Consider the following 23,487-nt stretch of genomic DNA (forward strand, 5'->3'; position numbering starts at 1 on the left):
CGAAAGCCAGTTATTAATACACTATCTATCCAGATATGTCTACCAAAGATAAAAAAATCCCAATTTCTAGTATGCAGAAATTTTTAAATGTCGATCTTCGTTAAAGAAAATATTGGTTGGATTATTATTAACCGAAAAATTTTAAGGATGAAGATTACGAGTAGCCGTTATACTATCTTTTTAACCGACTTTCCAAAGGACAGGTGATGTTATAATCTGTATGAGATATCCCTTTTCATTATATCTCGAGCGCTAATCATTATATACCACACTAGTTATATCTTCAACATGAGGATAATAATTGAATACGGTACATACAAGTAATATGGTTATGCAATATTGAGGTAATTGTAATTAACATAACTCGACTTGTCACGTGCGAATACATTAAGCTCCGTATAACTATGTACTAAATCTATTTACAAGCGTGTGTAGATTGTGTACATGTTCCTAGAACTAGATCTCGCGTCGAAACTCGTCTGAACGCCTGTTAGATCTTATATGATCTTATTATATGTATTAACGTTATTAATTGAGTTAGCCGGTAATAGAAGTATTTATTTGTATTCTAGAAACATATTAATAAACATTCTGATTCCGACAACATTGTAGTAAAAAAATACATTTTTTTTACAAGTCTGTTCTTGAGTCTTCGTCGGGTCTTGATTAAACCGTATTTGTAATAGAACTGAGTCAGTATTTACACTTAATACACAGGTATTCTAAGAAATCTCTTAGTGCGTTCCATACTGTTAATATACCTACTATTTATCAATGACTTCAATTAAAAATTCCCACTGCACGAACATACATAGGTAAAACACAGATTTATTATATGCATGTTAAACGTTGATATTTAATATTAGCGTATAAGACATTATCATAACTTGCACACGGTAACGTCGTGTAGCTAATAGAATGTGTTGTCTGAAGTAATGACAATAAACAACAATACAGTTTTGCAATAAATAGTAAGTAGGCAGGTACTATATTCATGTAAGTATGAACGGTGTGAGGCTTACAGCAATTTCTTTCGTTGGTTATTACGACAGGACATAAACAACTTCCTTATCTTTAATGGAAACTAACACGAACGCTATGAGGTAGGAGTAATTAAAATATACGAGTATGTACACTCGTTCACTAACAGTACCAGCTGCTAGAGTCGGCTTACCTAGAGAACAAAATAAAAGCGGTTTTCCGAGATTTTACTGCTGTTTTGGTTTTGATTTGCGTTTATATAAATTTTAAATTAATTTGCTAATTTGACCCAAGTTCGTCGGAGCATACTCTATAATTTTGTTGCTTTTCGGGCTAATCTTGGAAACGATGAATCGATTTTGACGAATCATTCTCGCAAAGATAGATAGTTTATTTCTATCTTAATTAAGAAAAGATACCACTTTTACAAGTAAAGGTAACACACCTATTTAACCGAAAAGAAAATTTATCCACCCATTGATTGATTGATTTAATTGATCCACCTGTGTTGTGCCATTACCGAACCTATTCTGTTAAAGATTAGTACCGCGAGAAATGTTTTTCCCAAGGTAACGCAGGCGAACCATAAAATTACTTATGTCAAGCCGTTCTTCCTTATACGATAACTATCTATATTATAATAATATACTATAATAATAACATAAATGATGTAATATGTTATATACACTATTTTATGTACAAATGAATTTGCACATGGATACCACTTTGCTGACATATGCAGTTGTAACATGTAATACCATGTCTTTGCAAGACGCATAAAATGACAGAATAATCTTAATCGGATTGAGGTATACTAGGTAAGGCTGCAAATAAGCTTAGGAAACAAAGAATCTATGTACTACTTGTTCGCTTGAAGTGTGCCAAGGAAGGCGCCAGTCAGTCTCTTCAGTGCAGCTACATAATGTCTAAGAAAATACGTAAAAATGTATATGATTAGTTGGTGGTTCTAGGAACACTGCTACCTCTGTTCAGAACAGGTCACTTAGAGTGTGAGCGATGTAAAGTAATCGCCTATTTGTAATACATACTCGTATTGCTTAAGTCAGTAGCTTACGTCTAAATCACATACAAAAAGATACAAACAATGCTGCTAAGAAATCCACATTTTTTAAAATAAATTTACACTAAATTTTTAACGCGTTTTTACTGTAGCGAAAAATAATAGTTTAAAATTTAAGCACACTCATTATATTGTCGACACTTTATTATCGACAGCCATTGATGTGTTGCTCTTTGAGGCAGGGGATGGAACACAATACACATCTTATCTCGTACCTGAAATTTCGCCAACTATTATACTCGGCGCGGCAGAAATAGGTCGCATAACTTACCCAGCATAAATAGACCTCGGACGAGCATAATACATGTATATGATCCCTTTAATACATGTGGTTCATTTAAAATCAACAAGGGAGCAAGATAAGCTGGAGGAAAAATTAAATCTGCAATTCAGCGAGGAAGTAGCGGTGTAGCGCCACAAATCTCATTTGATTTGCCGCTCGCTTGCAGCTTGCTTTTATCTACTACGTGTTGAGAAATGGGAGCCTTTATTTAGGTTTTACTTTACTTCAAATACATTATCAGCTATGTATTTTATCGTGGAAGATACGTTGAACGATGTTGAATTTAATTAGTAAACGTTTTGTGAAACTTATTTTCTTCCGATTAAATTACAGTTACCAAACTCATGCTGTTTTTTAAAACATAGATTTAGATCTTCCATTAAGTTTACCATTTTGTACTTATTTAGATCTGTGATAGCCAGTGATAGCAATATGTTACTTTATTACTCACACGTTGTGTAGTAACTTGTATCGAAACAACTTAATCAAAGTACAATTGATATCAAGGACCCTCATCTCTGAGCTGGACAATGACAGTCATGATATATGGGAACAGGGTTAAACCAAATCAGAATGACTGACCTTAGTGGAACCGGCGTACACAGGTATACAGCGGCAAAGTGATGTCAGTGAGTCGCGAAATTCATTCATGCGGCACGCCCACGCGCAATTTGCACAACATGGCCACATTAAACCCTAATGAGGAAAGAGTGTAGCCGAAACACATCAACCAGTCCCTGCTGGTACTGTCTAGCGGGGGTAGTTAGCTGCTTTGAAAATACAGGAAATTCTGAAAAAAAGGTTTGAAGAATATAATGTATCTAAAATAGTTTCTCGTAGACTATAAGGAGAAAAAAGAACCTGTAACACAATCACCGTGTTACAGCCCATTGGTAACTATTGGATGAATTAACCCATGATTAAAAGTCCTAGGAAAATTTGGTGTTAGGGCCCTGGTGAAGTAAAAAAAGTAAATACTTTAGAAATATTTCAAGTTACCATTGTAGTTGGGTATGTTTTATTTGTACTAAAACATTTTTACCCAACTGCGGAGGATAAATGTTTTTCGAGCGTATGTATGTCTCATTCTTTGACATGCCTTTCAGCCCAAATAGCTTACCCATTTTAACATTTGATGTGTCGTTTGATTTGCCTAAATTGTGGGAGTAAAATAGGCTATATTTTAAGCGACTATTTTTTTAAATAATATGTAACTGGCAAGTTGAGGAGTTGTATTTTTTATCTGTGAGCGGTGAGGCATAGCGGTGAGGAGAGGCGCGGTGCGCTTTTGAATTTGATGTTTTGTTGTTTTCTTATATTCTCTTTCAGTGTAAAACAAAAGGAAGTAATAAAAATCTTTGTCTGGATTAATAATTGTTTATATTATATTCAGAAGTGGTATAAAGTGCTTACAATGAAGAGAGTAAAGATATAAAAAGGATATTAGCCAGATGAGAGAAAATAAATTATTCCAACTAATGACGGAACATTAAAGTCGTAATTTGTAAGCACCATTATCGATGATGGTGATGATGAGGATGATCGTAGATGATGATGGCGATGATGATGGCAATTTATGAGAAGTACCGGCTGATGAGAAATAGAAGGCCCAGTAGGTGAAGTCGTACCTGAGTAAATGCTTTCGGCGCAATTTATAACATGCTTCAAGTGGGACTCTAAGTAATTTTTCTGATAAAATGAGCAGCAAGAGGAGCAGCATTCATTAACCAGATAAGTATGACGTGTGTTAACAGCTGTTAATACACTTGGGGTAAGGCTTTGATATGCTGGTGAGTTTTATTTTACATTGAATAAGGGAGCTGACTGCTTGCATATGATAATTATTATTAATTAGTAGCTTACGAATTTTGAAGTAAAATGCAGCAGGCGTTACATTGGAGGTTCTTCTGAGGTTACAGATGTCCGGCCTATGGTGACTAACTTCTATAAGCTAACTCGTCAGTCTTATCTAGATTTTTTTATGACAAAAATAGTTGTGTTACTACATGTGTGTACTATGCGTGTTGTGTACTGGATGTATGCCTTGATTTCTTTACTTACACAAGTTTAATAGTCTTTTCTATATGATGTTAGTTGCAGTACTTAAAATAAAACTTGTTGTTAACAATTAATGATGCTGTAATGTATGTTGTAATGTTATAAAGCCCAGGGCGCTCAAGTAACATTATGAGGATGGGCAACGGTGAAAGTCTTTTATACTGTAGTTGTGTTTATTTCTCTACAGGAGCTTCATACAGGGACGTGTGACTTGTAACAGTTGTAACCTTTCAAGATAACCATGATGTGGAGTAGAGTCAGAAGCTTAAAACTCATTTTAAACCCTTGGCAACGAAGACTGGGTTATAGAAGAGGAATTGGAGGTAGCGATGGTGCTGTTGGTGGCACTCTTGGTACTCGCGGTTCCTGAACAACACCACATTATGCATGATTAACGCAAGTTAAGTTTGCTAGAATTTTGTATGGATCTGGTAAATAATCTTCTTTATGATGTATGATTTTACGTGGAGCAGCAGCATATTCTCTATTAATTTAGAAATTTGAGAGAGACATGATACGTTACTGAGACATCTCCAACAAGATATTATAATTCAATCTGAGGTTTGGTTAAAGAGACAATCATAGGTACTTAATATGACTACTTACATTTTGAGTTTTAAGAAATTATTATTTTACACAAATATCTTCATTAATATTATAAAGTGCCTTTGCACTCAGAGACATAAGTAGTGGTAGCCTATTGGTTTGAGATTCGGGTTCTCAATCTGTTCTGAGGTGTGAGGTTCAATCCCGGGTTCAGACCTTTGATTTTTTAAACTTATGGGGTTTTAGAGTTTATTTGCCTTCTATTAACAGTTAAGGAGTTAAATTAAATTGATACTACACATAAAGGACCCTTGAGATTATTAGTTTTAGACGTATACAAGTGTACTTTATGGTCGCTCACTGAGAATAAATCATAGTGTTAGAGTTATAGTGGTTAAATATTATTGTGTGCCTAATGCAGGGTAAGCTTTTTAATAATTGAGGAGTACCGGTTAAGCATTTATGTTATGAGTAGCGCTTATTCAACATTATTGATATAAACTTTTCTGATTGAGCATGGTGGGTTACAGTTGCAGGAGAGCTAGATTACTAAAGAGGAGAGCTAGATTATTAGAGAGGAGAGCTAGATTACTACAGTCATAATGGTTTAATAGGAAAATATTGTTTGTGGACTATTGTACTGTTTCGTTATGGATATAAGTCAACCAATTTGTTTCTGTGTTATTCGATGTGACTTTTCACCTATTTTGCCACCCACAAAAAGGAAATGTCCTTGTGTGTTCTTAATATTCCTAAGTATGAATGTAGGCTATGAGCATAGAAAGTTCTACAGTGGATACCTCCTATAAGTACGCTCACAATGAATTTATAGAAATGTCTAAAGGAAATATTTATGAACAATTTGATGATTATATCGAGTACACGAATGCAGCGAGTAGTGGTACTTCAAATAATAAACTCTGTTATTTAGCTTATAGCTCTTTCGTTCCATGATTGCTGGTTAAGTGTTAGTGGTTGAGTTAGGCTGGTTAAATATAGCGAGAGAATATTGACGAGATATAGAAATAACTGTGTCACGAGTACCTAAACGATATTATTATTTTATTAATTTTGGAATTAAACAGATTTGTACAGGTATTAGATATCAGAGCTAAATAACTTAAGTTATCTCTGTTGGTATTCTGCATGAACAAGAGGAACTGTTGGTCTATTGAGAACCACACCATTCTCGATCCTCGTTTCCGTAAATGCGGTGGTGAGATGAGTATTGTTAGTGCGAAAATGTGATGAGACGCTGAAGTAGTGTTAGTTGTCATATAAAGAAAATATCCTTGTTGCTGCAAACCCTATGTTACTTATCAGAGTTGTAAACATAAGATGAGCCATTATAGCCGACATCGTATGAAATATTTTAATTTATTTGGGGTGTTCAATGAACCATATTAAATCTTTTAGATTTTGATGGATTCGGTTTAAGTTTTAAAAAGTATTTTGTTAATTCATTGAAGAAAGCAAATTTAATTTAGTTTTCTTGTGGTGGGAATTCTAATACACATAGTCTAAAATAGCATTTTTGTAGTCAGGATACCCTTATAGTAGCCAGATAAGGAACACACTTGCTCTCTGAGATTTCTTATTACAGATATCTTTGGCAAATAAAGATTGGGGTGTCGCCTGCTAGATGAAGTGTTGCGCTGGGAGTCGAGTAGAGAATGGATGTGAACAACCTTAAATCAAGCAGGTAGCGCCCTGAGGAGAGTCCTGAGTGGTTGAAAAGTGAATTAATACGGACTAAAGAAAGACGGAGAATAAGATGCTTCACTCGAGTACGAATGAGAGGTCAGAACGCGTCGGAGAAGAGGATACTGACATGCTTGAAAAGTTTTTGTGGCCAAGGACAGTGGAGCCTAGATTGAGTGGTACCTATGCACACTGGGTAGAGAAATAATTTGCGTGGTCAAAGGCTATTTGAAAATATGTAAATCATCAGAAGTAGATCTATCATATGGAAATGGATGGAACTATTACCAGAGCAAAGAGATGAGAAGTAGTAACAGAGGTGAGGTGAGGTGAGGTGAGGCGTCAATTGCGGCGCAATTGTTCCAGGATGGCCGACTGTAACTGGCAAGTTGAGGAGTTGTATTTTTTATCTGTGAGCGGTGAGGCATAGCGGTGAGGAGAGGCGCGGTGCGCTTTTGAATTTGATGTTTTGTTGTTTTCTTATATTCTCTTTCAGTGTAAAACAAAAGGAAGTAATAAAAATCTTTGTCTGGATTAATAATTGTTTATATTATAAATATTTTTCAATCTTTTCAATTACATCATACCTACTTATTTATATGGCAACACAACGTTTGCGGGTCAGTTAGTATTGATGTAAATAAATCCATTGCTCTATTGCAAACAACACAGAAGAGCGTCATAAGAAAATCATCACTATCATAATACTCCTGTTACCTATTACTCAAGCCAATCAGGCAATTTGTCAGAAAGAAATACGTTTGCAATTACTTCAAGAATCATAAGCAAAATGATTTACGTTTAGCTTATGTTGCATATTATGATGTTTATGTTTTGGTATGGTTGGTGGTTGGATACTACAATTATTTAAGCAGCGTAATTATGTTCTATAAAATTAGGTGTATTAAGGGAGACATACTCTTCAGAGGGATTCCAGCTTAGTCCTTAGGCCACACATACGAGGCTAGGTAGGGATGTAATCTTATATTATGAGGTTAATTGCAAATGTGCATGGGCGGCAGTAGCCACTTACCATCAGGCGGACTTCATGCTCGTCTGCTTTTCGTGTGTTATAAAAAAATATGTCATTTATTGTTAACTACATTCCTTCAAACTGGTACGTATTTGGTGTAAATTACTTCAATCCTTTCTTTTCATTTGTCTTTTATTGTTCAGAAAAAAGAAGACAATATTTTTCTAAGATAAGATTTATTGTCTCATCTATCATTGGCGCATCCATTAGTGAATTTAAATCTGGTCGTTGAACTGGCAGAAGAGGAGACGGGAACGGATGTCGGGTGCGTCCAGCTACTGGTCTACACCGCCTCGAGCCGCCCGCTCCGCTGCCGGCCGGTGGATTATAGTCATTTTGGACACTGCTATGAGATGATCTCAATTTAGATATGCTTCAAAGATTGCGCTTAAAATTTATGATCCTCTGAAATTTTCTTGTCTTAACTTATAGTCTTAATTTGGACACACTCTACATTAAGTTTAACATAAACTCATATTTCTGAATTTTTCAAAAGTCGCACTTTGATTCTTTTTTCTATGATTTTTGAATGGAATCATCTATTCTGTAAGTAAGGGAATTACACACATTTTTATTCTTTTTCTCTTTCATCACGCGTCTTCACATACAAATCAGCAATTAGAATTTGCAAACAATCCAACAAAAGCTTCTGTTTTCATGATATGAAAATATTTTCAGCTCCCGGTTCTATTTGTTTTTGTTGCCTACTTATTTTTTATAACAGAGGCACTCGACCTCCTTTCTCTGGGAACCGCATGTGGCTTTGTTACACTGTGAGAGCCGTAATTTGCCTGCAATTAATGTATTAATAGACCAGGTACCCAACTCCCATTCTGCATTCTATTGTACATTTTTCATTATCGTTATTAGAGAACTTTGTCAAAGGCACACTTTAAATCCTTTTTATGAATATAAATTGTAAAGGAAAATTAATTTCACATGTTACTAACATAAGCTTATTCTATAATTACCACATTATGTCATTGTAGTGTACAACATTGAATATTCTAATAAAGCTTTTTTGGCATTAGAATTATGTCCCCGAATCTAGTCATCAGCCCACTCAACTGTATCTCCCTTGTAATTACGTAATGGGAAACCAATGTAAGTTATGCTAACATAAACTTTAAACAGTTGTTACCGTATCTGGCAGCTTTCAAAATTAAAATTAATGAATCTGCCCTAATTACTGGCGTCAGGCATGATAAGCGTTTCATTATGTAGCTCCTCGGAGAAATCGATTTAGATGCCTGCACAATCCTAGACTACTCGTGGCGTGCCTCATTATACCGGAGCGTCCGTTCCCACGACTCCTGTATTTTATTTCATGTACCTAAAGTTTTTCTCACACAATACCTTTGCGACAAACCGTCAAACTCATAATTGAATTATGTGGAGCACGGCAATTCTCGCGTGCACTTAACGTCGGTTGATTCACGGCTAGATTTACGTATCGCGAAATACCCTGGATTCCATTTAGCGTGACACCTGACCCTGTTCCACATACTGGATAATCTCTACTAGCAGTGGAAATAGAAGAACTGCCAATATAAATGGTTCTGCACGCTGTATTGAACTATGCCGACGTAATATTGCTGATCACGGTAGACGTGTTTCATATAATTGCGGTTTTAGCTCTTACCATCAATATTTATGTATCTCATATTATACGAGTATATCATACCTACTCGCGGAGTATAAACGTGTTGTATTTTATTGTGACTAATGTTTTAATGTTGATACGAGTAGCGTTAACGTTTAATTTTAGACAAACTATATTTGTACCTTATAATTCTTAAAAGTTTGCATGTTAAATGTACATTACAAGTAGGCGCCAAAGGCTTTTCTAAAAGTCTATATTTATATTTTTTTTATTAAAAAGTAGATTTATTAAATGTACGCCAACGAAAAAATAAAATAAACAATCCACAATCTCCTTTAACCTCAACCACACCTAGCCTCTTATTTTCTCTCTCATCTCTTTTCTCTTCCTATCCAGTCTAGTCCACCTGGACTGTATGCTCTTTTGCTTCTCTTATAGAAAATGTAGTTCAAGAGCTGTACATACTTTCTTTTCAATATCAAATAAACTTTGTGTGGTTGCGCAGGTTAGAAAAAAGAAAACTACGATATGAGTCGTAAACCACAAATAATTGAAACGCGAAGCAGTGGACTGGTTCAATGGTTACAGTATTAAGCACGTCATGCGTAATGCGGTTTAGGTTATTCTATTTGTAAGTATGAAAGGGACCTTTCAGGAACTCGCTAAACTAATCTGCTTTGAAGGCTATATTTCAAACCCACTGGGTTCTCAAATTTCACCCAGTTGTGGGTATTCCATTTCGTACGTGTCGGGAATTTAACACGCTTTAAAAAGCTTTACATGTCGTCGTTATATAACATCATGTACAATTCGTTCCCATTCACTTTTCGAAAGATGTACAGTGTACACTTTATCCCAATTTGTTATACTAGGCAGATATTTTCTTATATATCATCCAAGGCTTTTAAACGTATGTAAAATAAATAGTATGGTTATGGGTATTAAATTTGAATGTGATTCTTAATTCGTTATATGTACGAGTACATTATACAATAGATATGGCACTCAAAATACGTCTGGATAAATTTTAATATTTATTTTAACACTAGTTTCTCATGTGAGTCTTTGTGATTGGGTAGTGTAAAATAAATAATTTTTGTATTATATCATATTATTCACGACACTTTCAACTTAGAAAACCTTATCACGGAAAGTTTTGTTCGGAAAGAACTTTCAGATTATTACGCACTTCAAATTATAAAATCATCATGTTAATGATGGGGTTGACCTAGTTTATCGGACTTTAAATTTTCGTAACCCTATTAAATTCATCAAATTTGAGAAAGTCAAAATTAGCTAAAAACGTAAATTTAAATAGGACTGTTAGTTTACACATGATGAGTGTTCAAACCAAACGTGTTTAGTTCTATTGATTTGATATACTAAATCTTGGAGACGTGTGCAATTTTTAGAATGTTTCAACGAACTATAAATCTTATCTGCCGGTACATATTCTAATAAACTTCCTTCATCTTCACCTTCGGTCTGTACATGAAAAGCGAGTGAATCAACAGTATCGGCGTAGCAACGGCCGTGACGCTCAATGTTTATATTCGCTCATATTCTGTTTACTCTATAATAATTTCATTGACTGAAATGTTTTACGGAACGCCAGCTCCGTGTAAATTGTACATGTGTATACAACTAACTTATGCTAGCGACGTCGTATGCGCGGTTGTCAACATTTGGCACTGCAGTGGGTAATTGGTGACTGCTCAGCCATGCGTTATTTCTTACAAAATAAAACCATATTTCGTATTGTCTGAACATAATATAATTTTAACTAGTCGGTCACCAGCGTTATCAGTTATATTTTATGTTTATAACATCTCTACCTCTAGTGCGTAAGTTGTTCAAAATTGATTACTTTCTTAATATGGATATACGTGACAAGGTAGTTTTTTAGTTATATCTCCGACTCTGGTTATGGTTTTGCTATAAACATTCACCATAAGCTTTTAAACAAAAAACTCATTAAAATCTGATAATCATTTCTGCGTGATAACAGACAAACAACAGCTTTACAATAATATAGATAAGATTTGAAGCAGCGTAGAGGATTGCTCTGTCGACGTTATGCGCACGCCCGAAACGGCAAACGATCGGCAAATTTTTCCATGCAAGGCAACAGATTTTTCCTTTTGCCTCTACCGCTGGGGCCTAATTCAATTCAATGTGAGGCTTTCAGACTTACTTTCCTTCATTTGGGTTGTTTTGTATCTGATTTATTTTAAAGCTTCTGATTACTCCATGCCGTTTCATGAGGAACAAAGAAAGTGCGATATTTCCAAATGGAATATACATTTAAGTCATCTGTTATTTTTTCGGCAAAGTTTTCTTAAATTGTAGTAACGTTTCACTGTTTATTTCAATAGTTTATTACGTTCTATTGAGATTGGGAAAATTAATATAAAATTCATTCGTCTATAAAATAAGGCGGCGATATCTAACTTTATTAAAGGCCATTAGGCACTTTATTAAAATCAGAAATAAATTTAAAATTGATTCTACATATTTCTTAAAGCACAATAAAATGAAATTTATTTCTACGGTAAATTCTAAACAGCGTGCAATTGTAAATGTATCACATTTCAGAAACTACACAACATATTTTATTCAAACCAATTTTCGTTGAAAGTATTGTTTAAGTTCCACGTCAAGACGGGGAGAAACACTCAGCAAAATGGCTGGGACATACGGGCAGATAGTCTGAATGAAATTTTAGATTCATTTATCGTTTAGATAGGGAAGTCCAAAAATTATTCCAAATTCTTGCAATTGCTTTAACATCATATCAAATGTTCGATAGTCTAAATCGTTATACTCACCGCTATTCAATTTCATTCTGTTGTTGAAACAACCTTCCCTTAGTAGAATACCGTTCCTCTACTCTGCAAGGCAAATCTAATATAGGAAATTGACTCGCCTCGGTGGTTTATTCACTCTGACCTCGCCGCGACTTGGATCGAGGTGAGGTAAAACTATTATCCCCCGTTTGATTGCGTTAACCTATGAACAGGTTCAGTGGAGAAACTTCGTGTTGTCATAGGCATTAGCTCTGAAACTTGGATAGCATTCCGAGAAGCTCATTAATGGGAAACGCTTTTGACTTAGGTATTTGCTGATCGGATCGTTAATAGGAAATGTACGGAACGATATATTTGTTACTTTATTCGCAATTTCAAATTGGTCCGTATTTTATTCTTCGCACTCTAGACTCCCTCTTAAATTACTTGATATATGGGGCGGAACGTGATATATAGTAAATTGGTACGGAGACTGCAAAGCTTACACTCTGTATCTTCTATGAAGCGGTTTGAGGAGGCCCTCCTTAACCCAGAAATCAACACTAGTGTTATTGGAAAAATCTGATTCATTAATATTACGACGAACGAAATATAATTATGTATGTATCTAAGTACTGAAAATCCAGCAAATTTAGTTTCCATTTTAACTTCTATTCACTAAAACTCGAATTCAACAAATACCTATTTTAAAAGCAATCACTTTCCCAAAAACAATTAGCTTTGCTGAATAAATTGAAAGACACTTGATTACTACAATTCGAAAGAACCTTATTTAAAAAAGGGTCGTTCGGAGCAACTTCAATTCAATTTAAAGTCCGGAAAGAGTGCTGGCTATCTTTAAACTATCTCACGTAATAACATCATTAATCTCTTTAATGACAACACGGTCGAGCGGCTCCAAAACTAAATGGACTCTATAATATTGGAAAGTGGTTCAGGGTACGTGTAGCGCACCTGAAACGCAAAGGCTATCTCTAAGCCCACTCTAGACTCTATTGGCCATTTGAAGAAATAAACTTCCAGCTTAACGACACACTCAAGTAAATAAATTTGATTTATGCGGCTATTTTGGCTCTAAACATGTACGACGAGGGGTAGTCTAATCTCTCAATATAGAACTACTTTTACAACTTTAACTCCCCCTAGCGCCTCTTCAAACATAAGGTGTTTTGGCAATCATGATTCAACTACTTACATTACTTATAGCAAATACAAATCTCTTTGCCTTTCCCTCGTCCTTTTTTCCGCATTTTGATAGAGAGTTTGTTGTTCTTGTTATAACTTTTTCTGATTACATATGGATTTGGAGTTCACAGTTTTTCCTCTATCAGTATCCATTGACCTAGTAACACACGGTGCCCATTATTTTGGCACAAGTTTGTCGTCAAATAAATACAGGTGCTCAACTTGTGCGAATAATTCAAGTGAATTGATCGTGGGCTATTTCAGGAAAACCATGTTTTGAACTGAACATATCGTTTCAAGTTATTACATTATTAAACTGTGTAATCCGATGTGTGCCTGTAATCGTTTGTTTCTGCTAAAGATTTAAGGTGGCTACTGCAGCTAATACAATCGACATCTTATATTAAATAAAAGATCGTCCTAGTCCATACTCCATATTTATAGACCTTAATCTGGTGGACATATAATATTTTCTTTGTCATACCCAATATATATAATATATATTTTCTTTGTTCAAGTTAACGCCTTATGAATCATAATCTTTTCTATACAGTGGAAGTGAAACCTAATCTTTGTAGTCCTAGCTGCGAGGGTTAGAACGACCTCTTCAGCAGAGAACACAGCAGTGGAATCATTATCTATTATATATTCTGCGCCGTTACATTCTACTTAAATTAATGTGATGGCGGTACTTCTGCACTTTAACTCTACTGAAAGTGATTTTTTTATATAATTGGAGCAGTAATCGAGCTTACAGTCCATCTGATGATAAGATGTCCATGGGCATCTGAAACCAACTCTGCATAGAATAGATTCTATCTGAAGACTACACTACAGTCGCTACACGTTGCCTGTCCTGAGTTTTGCTGAGGGCGTTGCAAAATGGATGTGGTAGCGGTACCGGCCCTAGTCACGCTGGCTCTACTTCTCATAGAAGTTAAAAGAAATAAGAGCTTTGCTAAGGGATAAAGAAGTTCAACCGATTATCATGCAACGATATAATGCTTTGACGTGTACATGCACCATACTTCCAAACAACGGTTTTCTTTTAAGGTGTTCCTGTAAATTGGAATTGTAAACGGTACACTTTGCAATAAGTATTGTAGTTTTATGGGCACGTTTTGGCACCGCGTTTGTTCGCCGGCACGTCACGATGCTACGTTTACCTTCTATTTCTACGCGGTACTCGGGTTATTTCTGATATGGGTACCTACGCGAAATGCGGTCTAGCCATATTTACCTATATCTAGGTATGTATATGTGTGGCTCTTGGAGTATATTGAATATTTACTACTTAGGTTTCGATTGATCTGTTCTCGGAAATCGAATCAAATAAATTTAACAGGTACATATTATATACATACTTACGTTATACGCATACATATCAATGTCTACGTACCTACGTTATATTACGTACGTACATCCTTATAGGTATTTTAAAAGATATAGAACTTGAAACCTAACTGGATTAAATTAGGCATGTTTATATAAACAACCAAATGGTTTACTAGATTACCGTGAATGAATAAACATTAATTGGATAGCAATCAAATAATTAAGTTGAAAATACTACATAATACCGCTACCGGGGTGTAAAGAAATGAAGTCATTAACAACGTAAGTTTGTTCCCATTTATGAAAAGTTTAAGTAGAGTTGAAACTACTTGCACGGGAAACTTGGGCGCTGCCCCTTGGCTCATTGCGCAACCTCGGGCCACTTTTACATCTCGAAGAGACTTATTATAAAGTTCGATCCACGGATTAGTCTTTATGAAGTTATTGTAAGGTAAGTCTATTAACGGGAAATACGGATCGATTTTATGAATAATAGTTATCACCGGTGGAGTGAACCTGATGTTGAGTATAGTTTTAGCATCGCTTATATAACTTTTTCTATTCGAAATCATTTACATCACAGACATAGAGCGTGCCAGACCAGACGCGAACCGTGGTAGGCAAAACAGTTTTTTTCGTAAAGTATATCGTTTATTTAATATCTATCGAAGTACAGCCGCGCAGACTCTGGTTGTGCCTGTCAAAATGTTATATAGAAAAATATGGTTTTGCAAGAATATTCTATCACGATAAAAAGGACTTAATCTCTATATGCTTCGTCCTACTTCGTAATGGTTTTTGTCTCCCTGCGCATCTCTGCAGAAGATGATAAAACTTAGATGGTAAACTTTTCTGTTCCCTTTCAAACAGATCCATAACATCTATTTCTATCTTATATCTGAAATACTACTGCTGTCTTCCACTTCGATGATTCTCCTAAATTGGTAATATTCTCCAAGCACAAGATACATGCGATCGTCTTCAAATTTAAATCAGTTGACTATTTGTAATATATAAAGAAAAGATTCACTATTCGCGAAATAATTTCATTAAAGGAGAAAAAGGTGCGCGAATAAAATATTCAATTACCCAATAAAGTTTGTCATCGGTCTGTAGCTCGGATGTAAAAAGTTGGTGAACTCCATTCAGTTTAAATGCAAATGTACAGAATTCGGATGGGCGCTCCGAGAAAGCTTTTGTTTCACTATTTGAATATATTACAATAAAGGTGCATTGTATTTACGAAGCTACGAAATGTGAAAGGAAAGATGAATTTAAAAATAAATTTACGTACTTCCGTGACGTAATGATTCATTCGGGATGCAGAGTACGGAGCTGCGAGCAAAGCTCTGAAGCCTTGTCTCTCCGCCATAATATTTGTGCCTCCGCTCTAGTGCTCCTCTTGACTCGAAACGCCTCATTACGGGTTTTCAGCGCACTTTTAAAATATGAGTCATTCGGGATTTACAGCTGACCGCTGATTTATCACGTCCCCTCCCCACATCGACAACGAACACTGAATATTTTATGTATGATCACGATCCCTCGTCAATTTTAATAGACGCCCAGCTTTCATTCTGCCCTTTTTAAAACGAGTGCCCTAGATTGCCCAGCTAAGTATTTAACTTTAATTAAAATATTTTTATACTGCACAATTAATAACCCTGATAAAGTATCGTATGGAGCATATTTATATGTTCTTATGTGAAGATAATGTTAATTTCAGACTAGGATTTTCACCCTAATAACCCAAAAACAATAAAAACTTGAATCGCTGCGGCGGCTGCCTTATCTAAGCCTCGCCTCACTCAATCCTCCATCTTATTTTCAAGAAATTCTTTAAATAGATATGGATATACTTAATGCTCTTACGTAACATCACTGGCAGACTCGAGCTAGATAAGAGCTAGACAGCGGACGTTGCGCCTGCTCGAGAACAGATGGGGTGGGTCGCCTACTTTTCGTGTAAGCGGAGTAATGACAGCCGGGAATGGGTCTATTGATGGGCTTAAAACAACAACTGATGTAGTTTTCATTCCGAATAGTTCACAGTTTGGAAGGTTATTCATAAAATAAATTAATGTCGATGGGCCAGTGTGCGAGACGCGTTAGGTAACCGGCGGCGCGGCGGCGCAAGCAAGAGGGCGAACGGCGCGCGCCGGCTCCGCTATTGATCGCGGGGAATGACGCCCGGGGTGACCCAAATAGAGCCTCCACACACCCCCGGCCTCTACCCAAGTGTCCCCGCCGCCCCGCCTCGCCGCCGACCGCTTCACGACGAATTTTCATATCAGCCGGTGTTCCAAGGCAAAGGAATGGCCCGTTGCCCCGTCGCTGATACTAATGCCCTTACATAATACATCATGAACGCCTTGTTAAATTATTGTCGCTTAAAATCTCTTTGTCCTCCCCGTTTTGACATCTGCCACATATAATTTGAACGCTCTCTCAACTTTCCCCAAGACCGTTCTAACGGCCGTTAAAGTTTCCACTGGAAAGTTTCGTCTAAATATATCTAAAATATTGAAAATCGAATTTATCGACTTACCAATGATGCTTTAAGTTATTTGCTTAAATATGAGCATATATTTGTGAGAAAGTAAAATTTCAATATGGTTCAAAATTTTAAAATGAAATGGGTACGGCAGGTCGCGCAGTAACTGACCTATGCCTGGGAAATTCCCGGGTCAAACCGGTGCATGCGTAGTCGTTAGAATTCAGGGTAATGCATTGTACTGATATTGATTGGCAAGTTTCCTTGGGCCTTGTTGGTAAGCGCACGAAGCGCTAAATTATTAAGGGGCGCTCTTCTACTATGGGGTATATTCTATGTAATTACTATTGTTGTAGATAGCTAGACAAATCGTTGCCTAGGTGAAATATTACACAACACATTTAGGTTAGGTAACAATAAATATCCTGACGATGTCCACTTGAAGATTACGTTATTGGATATGAAGAATGTAGGTATTATGAGTTTCGATTTTTATCAGGGGTTAAACGTGGTAAGATAGTGCTGCAAATAGGTAAATTGTAACGTGATAAATTTTCCTAGTATTCTCGGCAATGATTCTAGTGAAACAATGAAGAGAAAAATCCTTTTGTTTCGCGTTCCACTCCAGACCCGGTAAAATGAAAATACGTGCACGGGCGGGGCACGGCGGACGCTGGAATTGAAAAGCGTGCAACTTCACGCTTTATTTGCACCGGGGAAGCGTATTAGGTGCAAGATTGCGTGAGCAGCTTTACTAACCTACTTACAATAATATAAAATGATAACGTTTTATGCCGGCGAGTGCTGCTCGGTACCGTCGGGGATGATTATGCTTGAAAGAGGGCTGCACTTAGCGGTGAAAGCGGTGACGCATCGGAAAATCCTGATATTTGTACGTGACTTCACCGGGTTTTCCTTTTTCATCCTTTCCTACGTATGTGGAATAGTATACGCAGTTTTAGGGTTAACGAGTTTGCTAAAAGCTAGCCAGCGGATAGCAACTATATATCTAGTACCTACGTCTGTGTGCTGACGTGTAATTACGTGGCCTGAACAACGTCAAGTACCGGAAATTAATATCTGACAGGTGGCGCCCCCGAGGGCAGAGGAAATGTATACAACCGCAGCGACGTCTTGCGATTATAATCGTATGGCACATTTCGATATTATTCTGATAAGTATTTTTGGATAATTATTAATACATTTTTCCTATGTATAGGATGTCTCAAAAAAATAGGACACCTATATAAAGGAAGTTGTCATTTTCAGAAAATTATCAAAACCGTTTGAAATATAATCCCCGAAGGTGCCCAATATTAAATCAAATGTCAAAGATAGAACGAAAAAGGAAATATTATATTTATTCCAGTATCAGATTGTACTCGTACTAATACTAAATTACCTTAAATGAATGACTGATGAGTAAAAATCATTCATTTCCATTTATGAAACCAGTTATGAATTCTACAAGTTGTTTCAATTAGGACTGTGTTGAATTAGACGAAACTCCCCTTCCATTTATTTTCCGAATCACAATTAAGTCCTGAAAGTGTTATTCTCGAGATATTATTCATCGTGCCTGCCCTCAATACGAAATTAAATCGAATCGATCATTCCTTACTTATTTAGATGTACAAATGTGGCGCATAGTGCTCGATGGGTAATTTACTTTATCGATTCGTTAAAAATAGGTTGAATGCAACGTTGTTCTTCGGTGCAAAGTTTTCACACGCTCTACAATCGAACGACTTTATTTCATGAATTTCAAATTACTTGGTTGGTTCGATCAATACTTTGAAATTGACGAAACTAGGTATATGATATATTGGAACTGTTTTGTTTTCTTTGTTATCTATAAGTTTTAGGGCATTTTCAAATTGATAGTTAGTATTTTTGTTATACAACTATAGGATCGAAACACATCTCCACTGAGAAAAATCCGCTAGAATCCAGCAGATTTATTTGATTCAGAAGAAGTTTTCCGAAGAGCCGATTTGACGATCATCATATATTTTGTTTTCATAGATCATATGAGCAGTATTTTCGATGTGCAGCAGTAAATCTAGGTGGAGGTTAAATTCTATGGTGATGTTTGCGGATTATTTGGTCAGGAATCGCGGTCACGTCGGGAGGACGTTGCGTTGGCAATAAAACATGTACGTCTACAATTTATTTATGTACGTTGGTTATGACATTATCATAATGCGAATGTAATAAAATGATCGCAAATATATTCACTAACCATAAAATTATTTTACGGTCTACCCTGAACTTATACGGTGATGCTAAACGTTTTTTTTTTTTAATATTTCAGCCTGGTTTTAATGTGTAACTCGCCTTCGTAAGCCGGAAATAGTATCTAGAGCATCTTTATTTCGTTAATTACTTTATATTTAATGTCCACATAAAGTGTGATTTGGTGATTTCTCAGAAGTGTCTGTAAATACTTTATATTAGGGTTGGGCGCGCCGCCGCCGGCCTTCCGTCCACCTTAGCGCGCCGCCCTAAGGACAAATGTCTCGTAAAAATTTATTAACCCCATCGGCGTGAAAATGATTATGGGACAAGGGTACATAAAAAGTGTTCTATATGCGTTAAGTTCGCTGCGTATGTTCCAAAATCGTAAGTCGTTGTTATCTAAGGGCCGCCGTGACGATATTTGAATCAGATAAAGATTGGAAAAGATAGGAGGGTGCGTGGACGGAAACGTTGGCGATCGGAGGTTGTCATCGGTGCCGGTTGTGGAAGGTTACGCGAGGGGCGGGCGCGGCGGCGGCGACGGCGGCGCGCGGAGGGCGCCGTGCGCAGCGAGATGCGCGCGACGGTGGCAGCGGCGGCGCTGGCGTCGTGACGCAGTGTGACGTCAGTGCGCCGTCGACTCGATACGCGCCGGCCCCATCGTCAGTCGCCGCCCGAGCCAGGCCGCCGAACGTCGCGCAGTCGCGCCTCCTCCACCCGTGCACTCTCATACCGGGTTTTAGTTTCGTACCACGATGACATAGCCCCAGTGCCGTGCGACGGGACGACGTGAAAGCGCACATATTTTTAAGTTTTTTCATTGGAACGAGGAAACCGTAACGGTCACCGTTGTTGCAGAACTAGCTACGACCTACCCCGCTCAGTCGAGGATCAGAGACGAGACCGAGAGGCGGTTCACACTTTTAATCCGCCTTTCCGATAAAGACTAGCGAAAATGGGCGAGGTGAGTGCAGTGTCGCTTGCTGTAGTGCTTGTATTAGGCCTTTGTAATAGCGAGCCCTATAGGGCGGTTCGGTGCCTTCGTGAAGATGTGAGTGCATGCCTTGATAGTGCGGAAGGAGTCATCGGAAGTCGAATTCGTCGAAAATCCTCCTAGCCAGCCTCCTTTGTGAAGTGCCTGCAGCCCTTCCAGCATGTCTCCAGTATCGTCTCAAAGGAATCCATTAGCACGTTTTACAGCCTTTGTTCTACTATCACTCTTAGTGCTCAAGTAGCCTGCGCACTCATTATTCTCAACTGAAACAGCTTGTTTTACATCTTTTACTTCTTTAGTATTCTCGTTTGAGTTTTTTTTTATTTTTTTGTCGTTTTTCATTATTTCCGATTCGAGATGCTCTTAATATACATAGCAGTTGTAGTGTTTAAGTGTACTAGTTGTAGTTGTTTTATGTGTGTAATTGACAAGGAGCAGAAAGGGAGCAATGTGTCGGAGACGGCGCCGGCTGGTTGCGTAACGGCTCGTATCGATCCGTGCGGAGTGAGACACTCCGCTCTGTGGTCTCATGTGCCGCTGAAACACTTCCTAAACACTCCAATTAGAAAGACACCTTAATTAAAACTAATCAAGCAGCTTTTAAACCGAACTATCGGATTCAATTTAAATTTTCGAAATCTAACGTGCTCCAGTTTCTCATACAAAGAAGTGATTTCGATAAAGAAAGATAGGGCGCTCCTCTTATTGATCAAGTGTTGTCAAGTATATGACTTTACTCTTTCAGAACTGAAGTACATTTTATATTCATTGGAATAATTTAACTTTATCAAAAAGCTGGCGCTTATACTATGAAACTTAAATCCTCGTTAATACTACATTTGTGTTTTTTAAATAATAAAACTCAAAACCAAATTCCCGGAAATCAAATCCCATTAAAATAGAAAATCTAACTACCCTAGTATTCAGTCATTGAACATAATGATACGGAAGATTCCATAGTCGTTTAGTAGGATGATTGGTTTCGGCCGGGCATTAGAATAAGTGTTCTCCTTCCAAGGTGTCCTGAAGGAAGTGGCTAAACAGGTTGCCGGGAGGCGGCCGTGCTTCGGACACGAGAACTATAGCACCGAAGGTTTATTAGAAAATTGCCTCGTCATTATGTCATTTAAATCGCATAGAGTGCCGTCGCTCTATTGGAGTATTTCCTTTATCCTTTATGACGATAGCGCGCACGCATCAATTAGGCTGCTAGACGTGGTCCTTGAGATTAAAAATTCGAAAATCCTCGAAATATGTTACGTAAGGGTTAACGGGCATATAAAAAATTAAGTCAATCTCAATTTTTTTTCATCAAACGTCACTTAATAGGATTCATAAAACCATAACTAAAAAATAAATGTAATATAAATACGAAAATAGAGTAAAGTATAAAAAGGTTGTATAATAGTTTTGTGAACAATGCATACTTATGTAAGTAGTCCTTTGTCGAGGTTGATAGTATCCATTGCTATAAACCATGCGAATGCATATGCGATTTTCCTAAAGTGATGTCATTGGTTCTAAGTAATTGCCGAAGTCCATTGTAGTATTACAACCCTCATGAATATATGCAATTTGTTCACACGATCGCATGGGCACCACTTACATTGATTGAAACACACGTGCTCATATTTTTTCGAAAATATATATATATATATATATAGTTATACATTGAAACGTATTACATATATTTTTTACTGATGCACTATCAGTTAATCAAGACATTTTATTAACTTTAGGTTTTTTTCCCATAGCGGACAGTGTCTTTTATATGTTAGGAAATTGTATAACAAATTTAATAATTTAAACAAAGTTTTGAATTAAAAGCAGCTTTATATTTAATGGTAAATTAAGAATACATTTATGCGATGGTAAGAAAGGCAAAACTACATTCATTGCGTAAGTTACACAATCTTTTCAAACAAAAATGGCTGCTTAGGTACAATGGGAGGACCACGCCCAGTTTTAGTGTCCTAAATCTAAACATCATTGAAACCAGCCAAGGGTCTGCTAATTGTATGCTGATCTCTGCGATGCTAACATTGACCGAAGAGGAATCGAGGTTAGAGCAATCGACGTAACCGCCGGTTATCCCTGCCTGTTCAATTGTTCCGCATCATGTGATGGGATAGATCGGGAATTAAGTGAACATTTGCTAACTTGTTACGTAGTAATTAAAAGTTCATGTGTGTTTAACGATTTTGTCTATAATCAAATTTAATCATCATCATCTTTGAAAATCACGATTTCAAAATGCCAAAATAATGCGCGTTAGGCACAATTTTGTTTATCAGTTTCAAGATTCTTTAAAGTTAATATTTTTCTTTTATATTAAATGCGCCGTCATTCGAGATTTCTTCCTTAGATTTGCGTTCAACGCGGCTAAGTAAAAATATTCAGTCCAAATTTTTTTTTTTTAAAACATCGGCATGTATTTACAATATAGGTATAACTGTTTCTGTGTATAAGACAATAGGCGGAAAAATTCAAATGTTTAATAAACGATAGTGTATTAAGATAAAGACAGAGCCGTTAAAACTACTTTTAAAGTGGCAAATGCAAAGTAAAATAAAGTAGTAAAATACGCCTATAAAAATAAATTTTAAAAGGCCAACTTTGACGTTCAAGTAGATAACTTTACAGTTTCATTACATTTCTATACATTTATATTTTTATTACTTATGCATTAGGTGAAAAAATCCTTTACTTTGTTTTTTTTTTGGGTTCTCTACCGTATCCATAGATATATCTCTGTACGAATCAAAACTAGTGCTTGCATGAGATGTAAACTTAAAAAGAAAAGTCCTCTCAAATTTATTAGGATATTAGTTTATTACAAGAGCATTGGAATATTAATGGAATAGGAAAAATGTACAATAATCAATTAGTGTTCAAAATAACATTATGATAACGTGTTTGAAACACACTTTGGTAGTTAGGTAATATTATAATTTAAGAGTTAATGATGACAAGGTAAATATATAAAATAAAACTATAGTTTCCCTAATTCATCAAATTACCAAAATTAGTAAAAAATAATTGAGTATATAAAATTATAAAATAAATATGGTCTACTAGCATTACAAAAGCTGCAATTTAAAAATTACGTCCGCTCTTACTATTCGTATTTTCTCTAGTCCATTCAGAT

General features: G+C 36.5%; 1 protein-coding gene across 8 annotated transcripts in view; it reads left to right on the forward strand.

Annotated features, from left to right (window-relative positions):
* The window catches only part of Atpalpha (sodium/potassium-transporting ATPase subunit alpha), a 60,329-nt gene that overhangs the window by 19,978 nt on the left and 16,864 nt on the right, over positions 1-23,487 (forward strand). For 2 of the 8 annotated variants that reach the window (XM_073073941.1, XM_073073938.1), the window contains exon 2: positions 20,204-20,309. The exons of 3 other annotated variants lie outside the window; for them this stretch is intronic. In XM_073073941.1, coding sequence (XP_072930042.1) covers positions 20,301-20,309 — 9 coding nt within the window. In that variant the 5' untranslated portion in view covers positions 20,204-20,300. Of the gene's footprint in view, positions 1-20,103; positions 20,310-23,487 lie in introns of those variants that run through there. 3 more of the 8 variants (XM_073073939.1, XM_073073937.1, XM_073073940.1) reach the window with 2 other exon arrangements.

The sequence above is a fragment of the Epargyreus clarus genome, unplaced genomic scaffold (assembly GCF_041222505.1).
Source record: "Epargyreus clarus isolate Ecla_fem2 unplaced genomic scaffold, WU_Ecla_fem_2.2 ptg000006l, whole genome shotgun sequence".
NCBI lineage: Eukaryota > Metazoa > Arthropoda > Insecta > Lepidoptera > Hesperiidae > Epargyreus > Epargyreus clarus.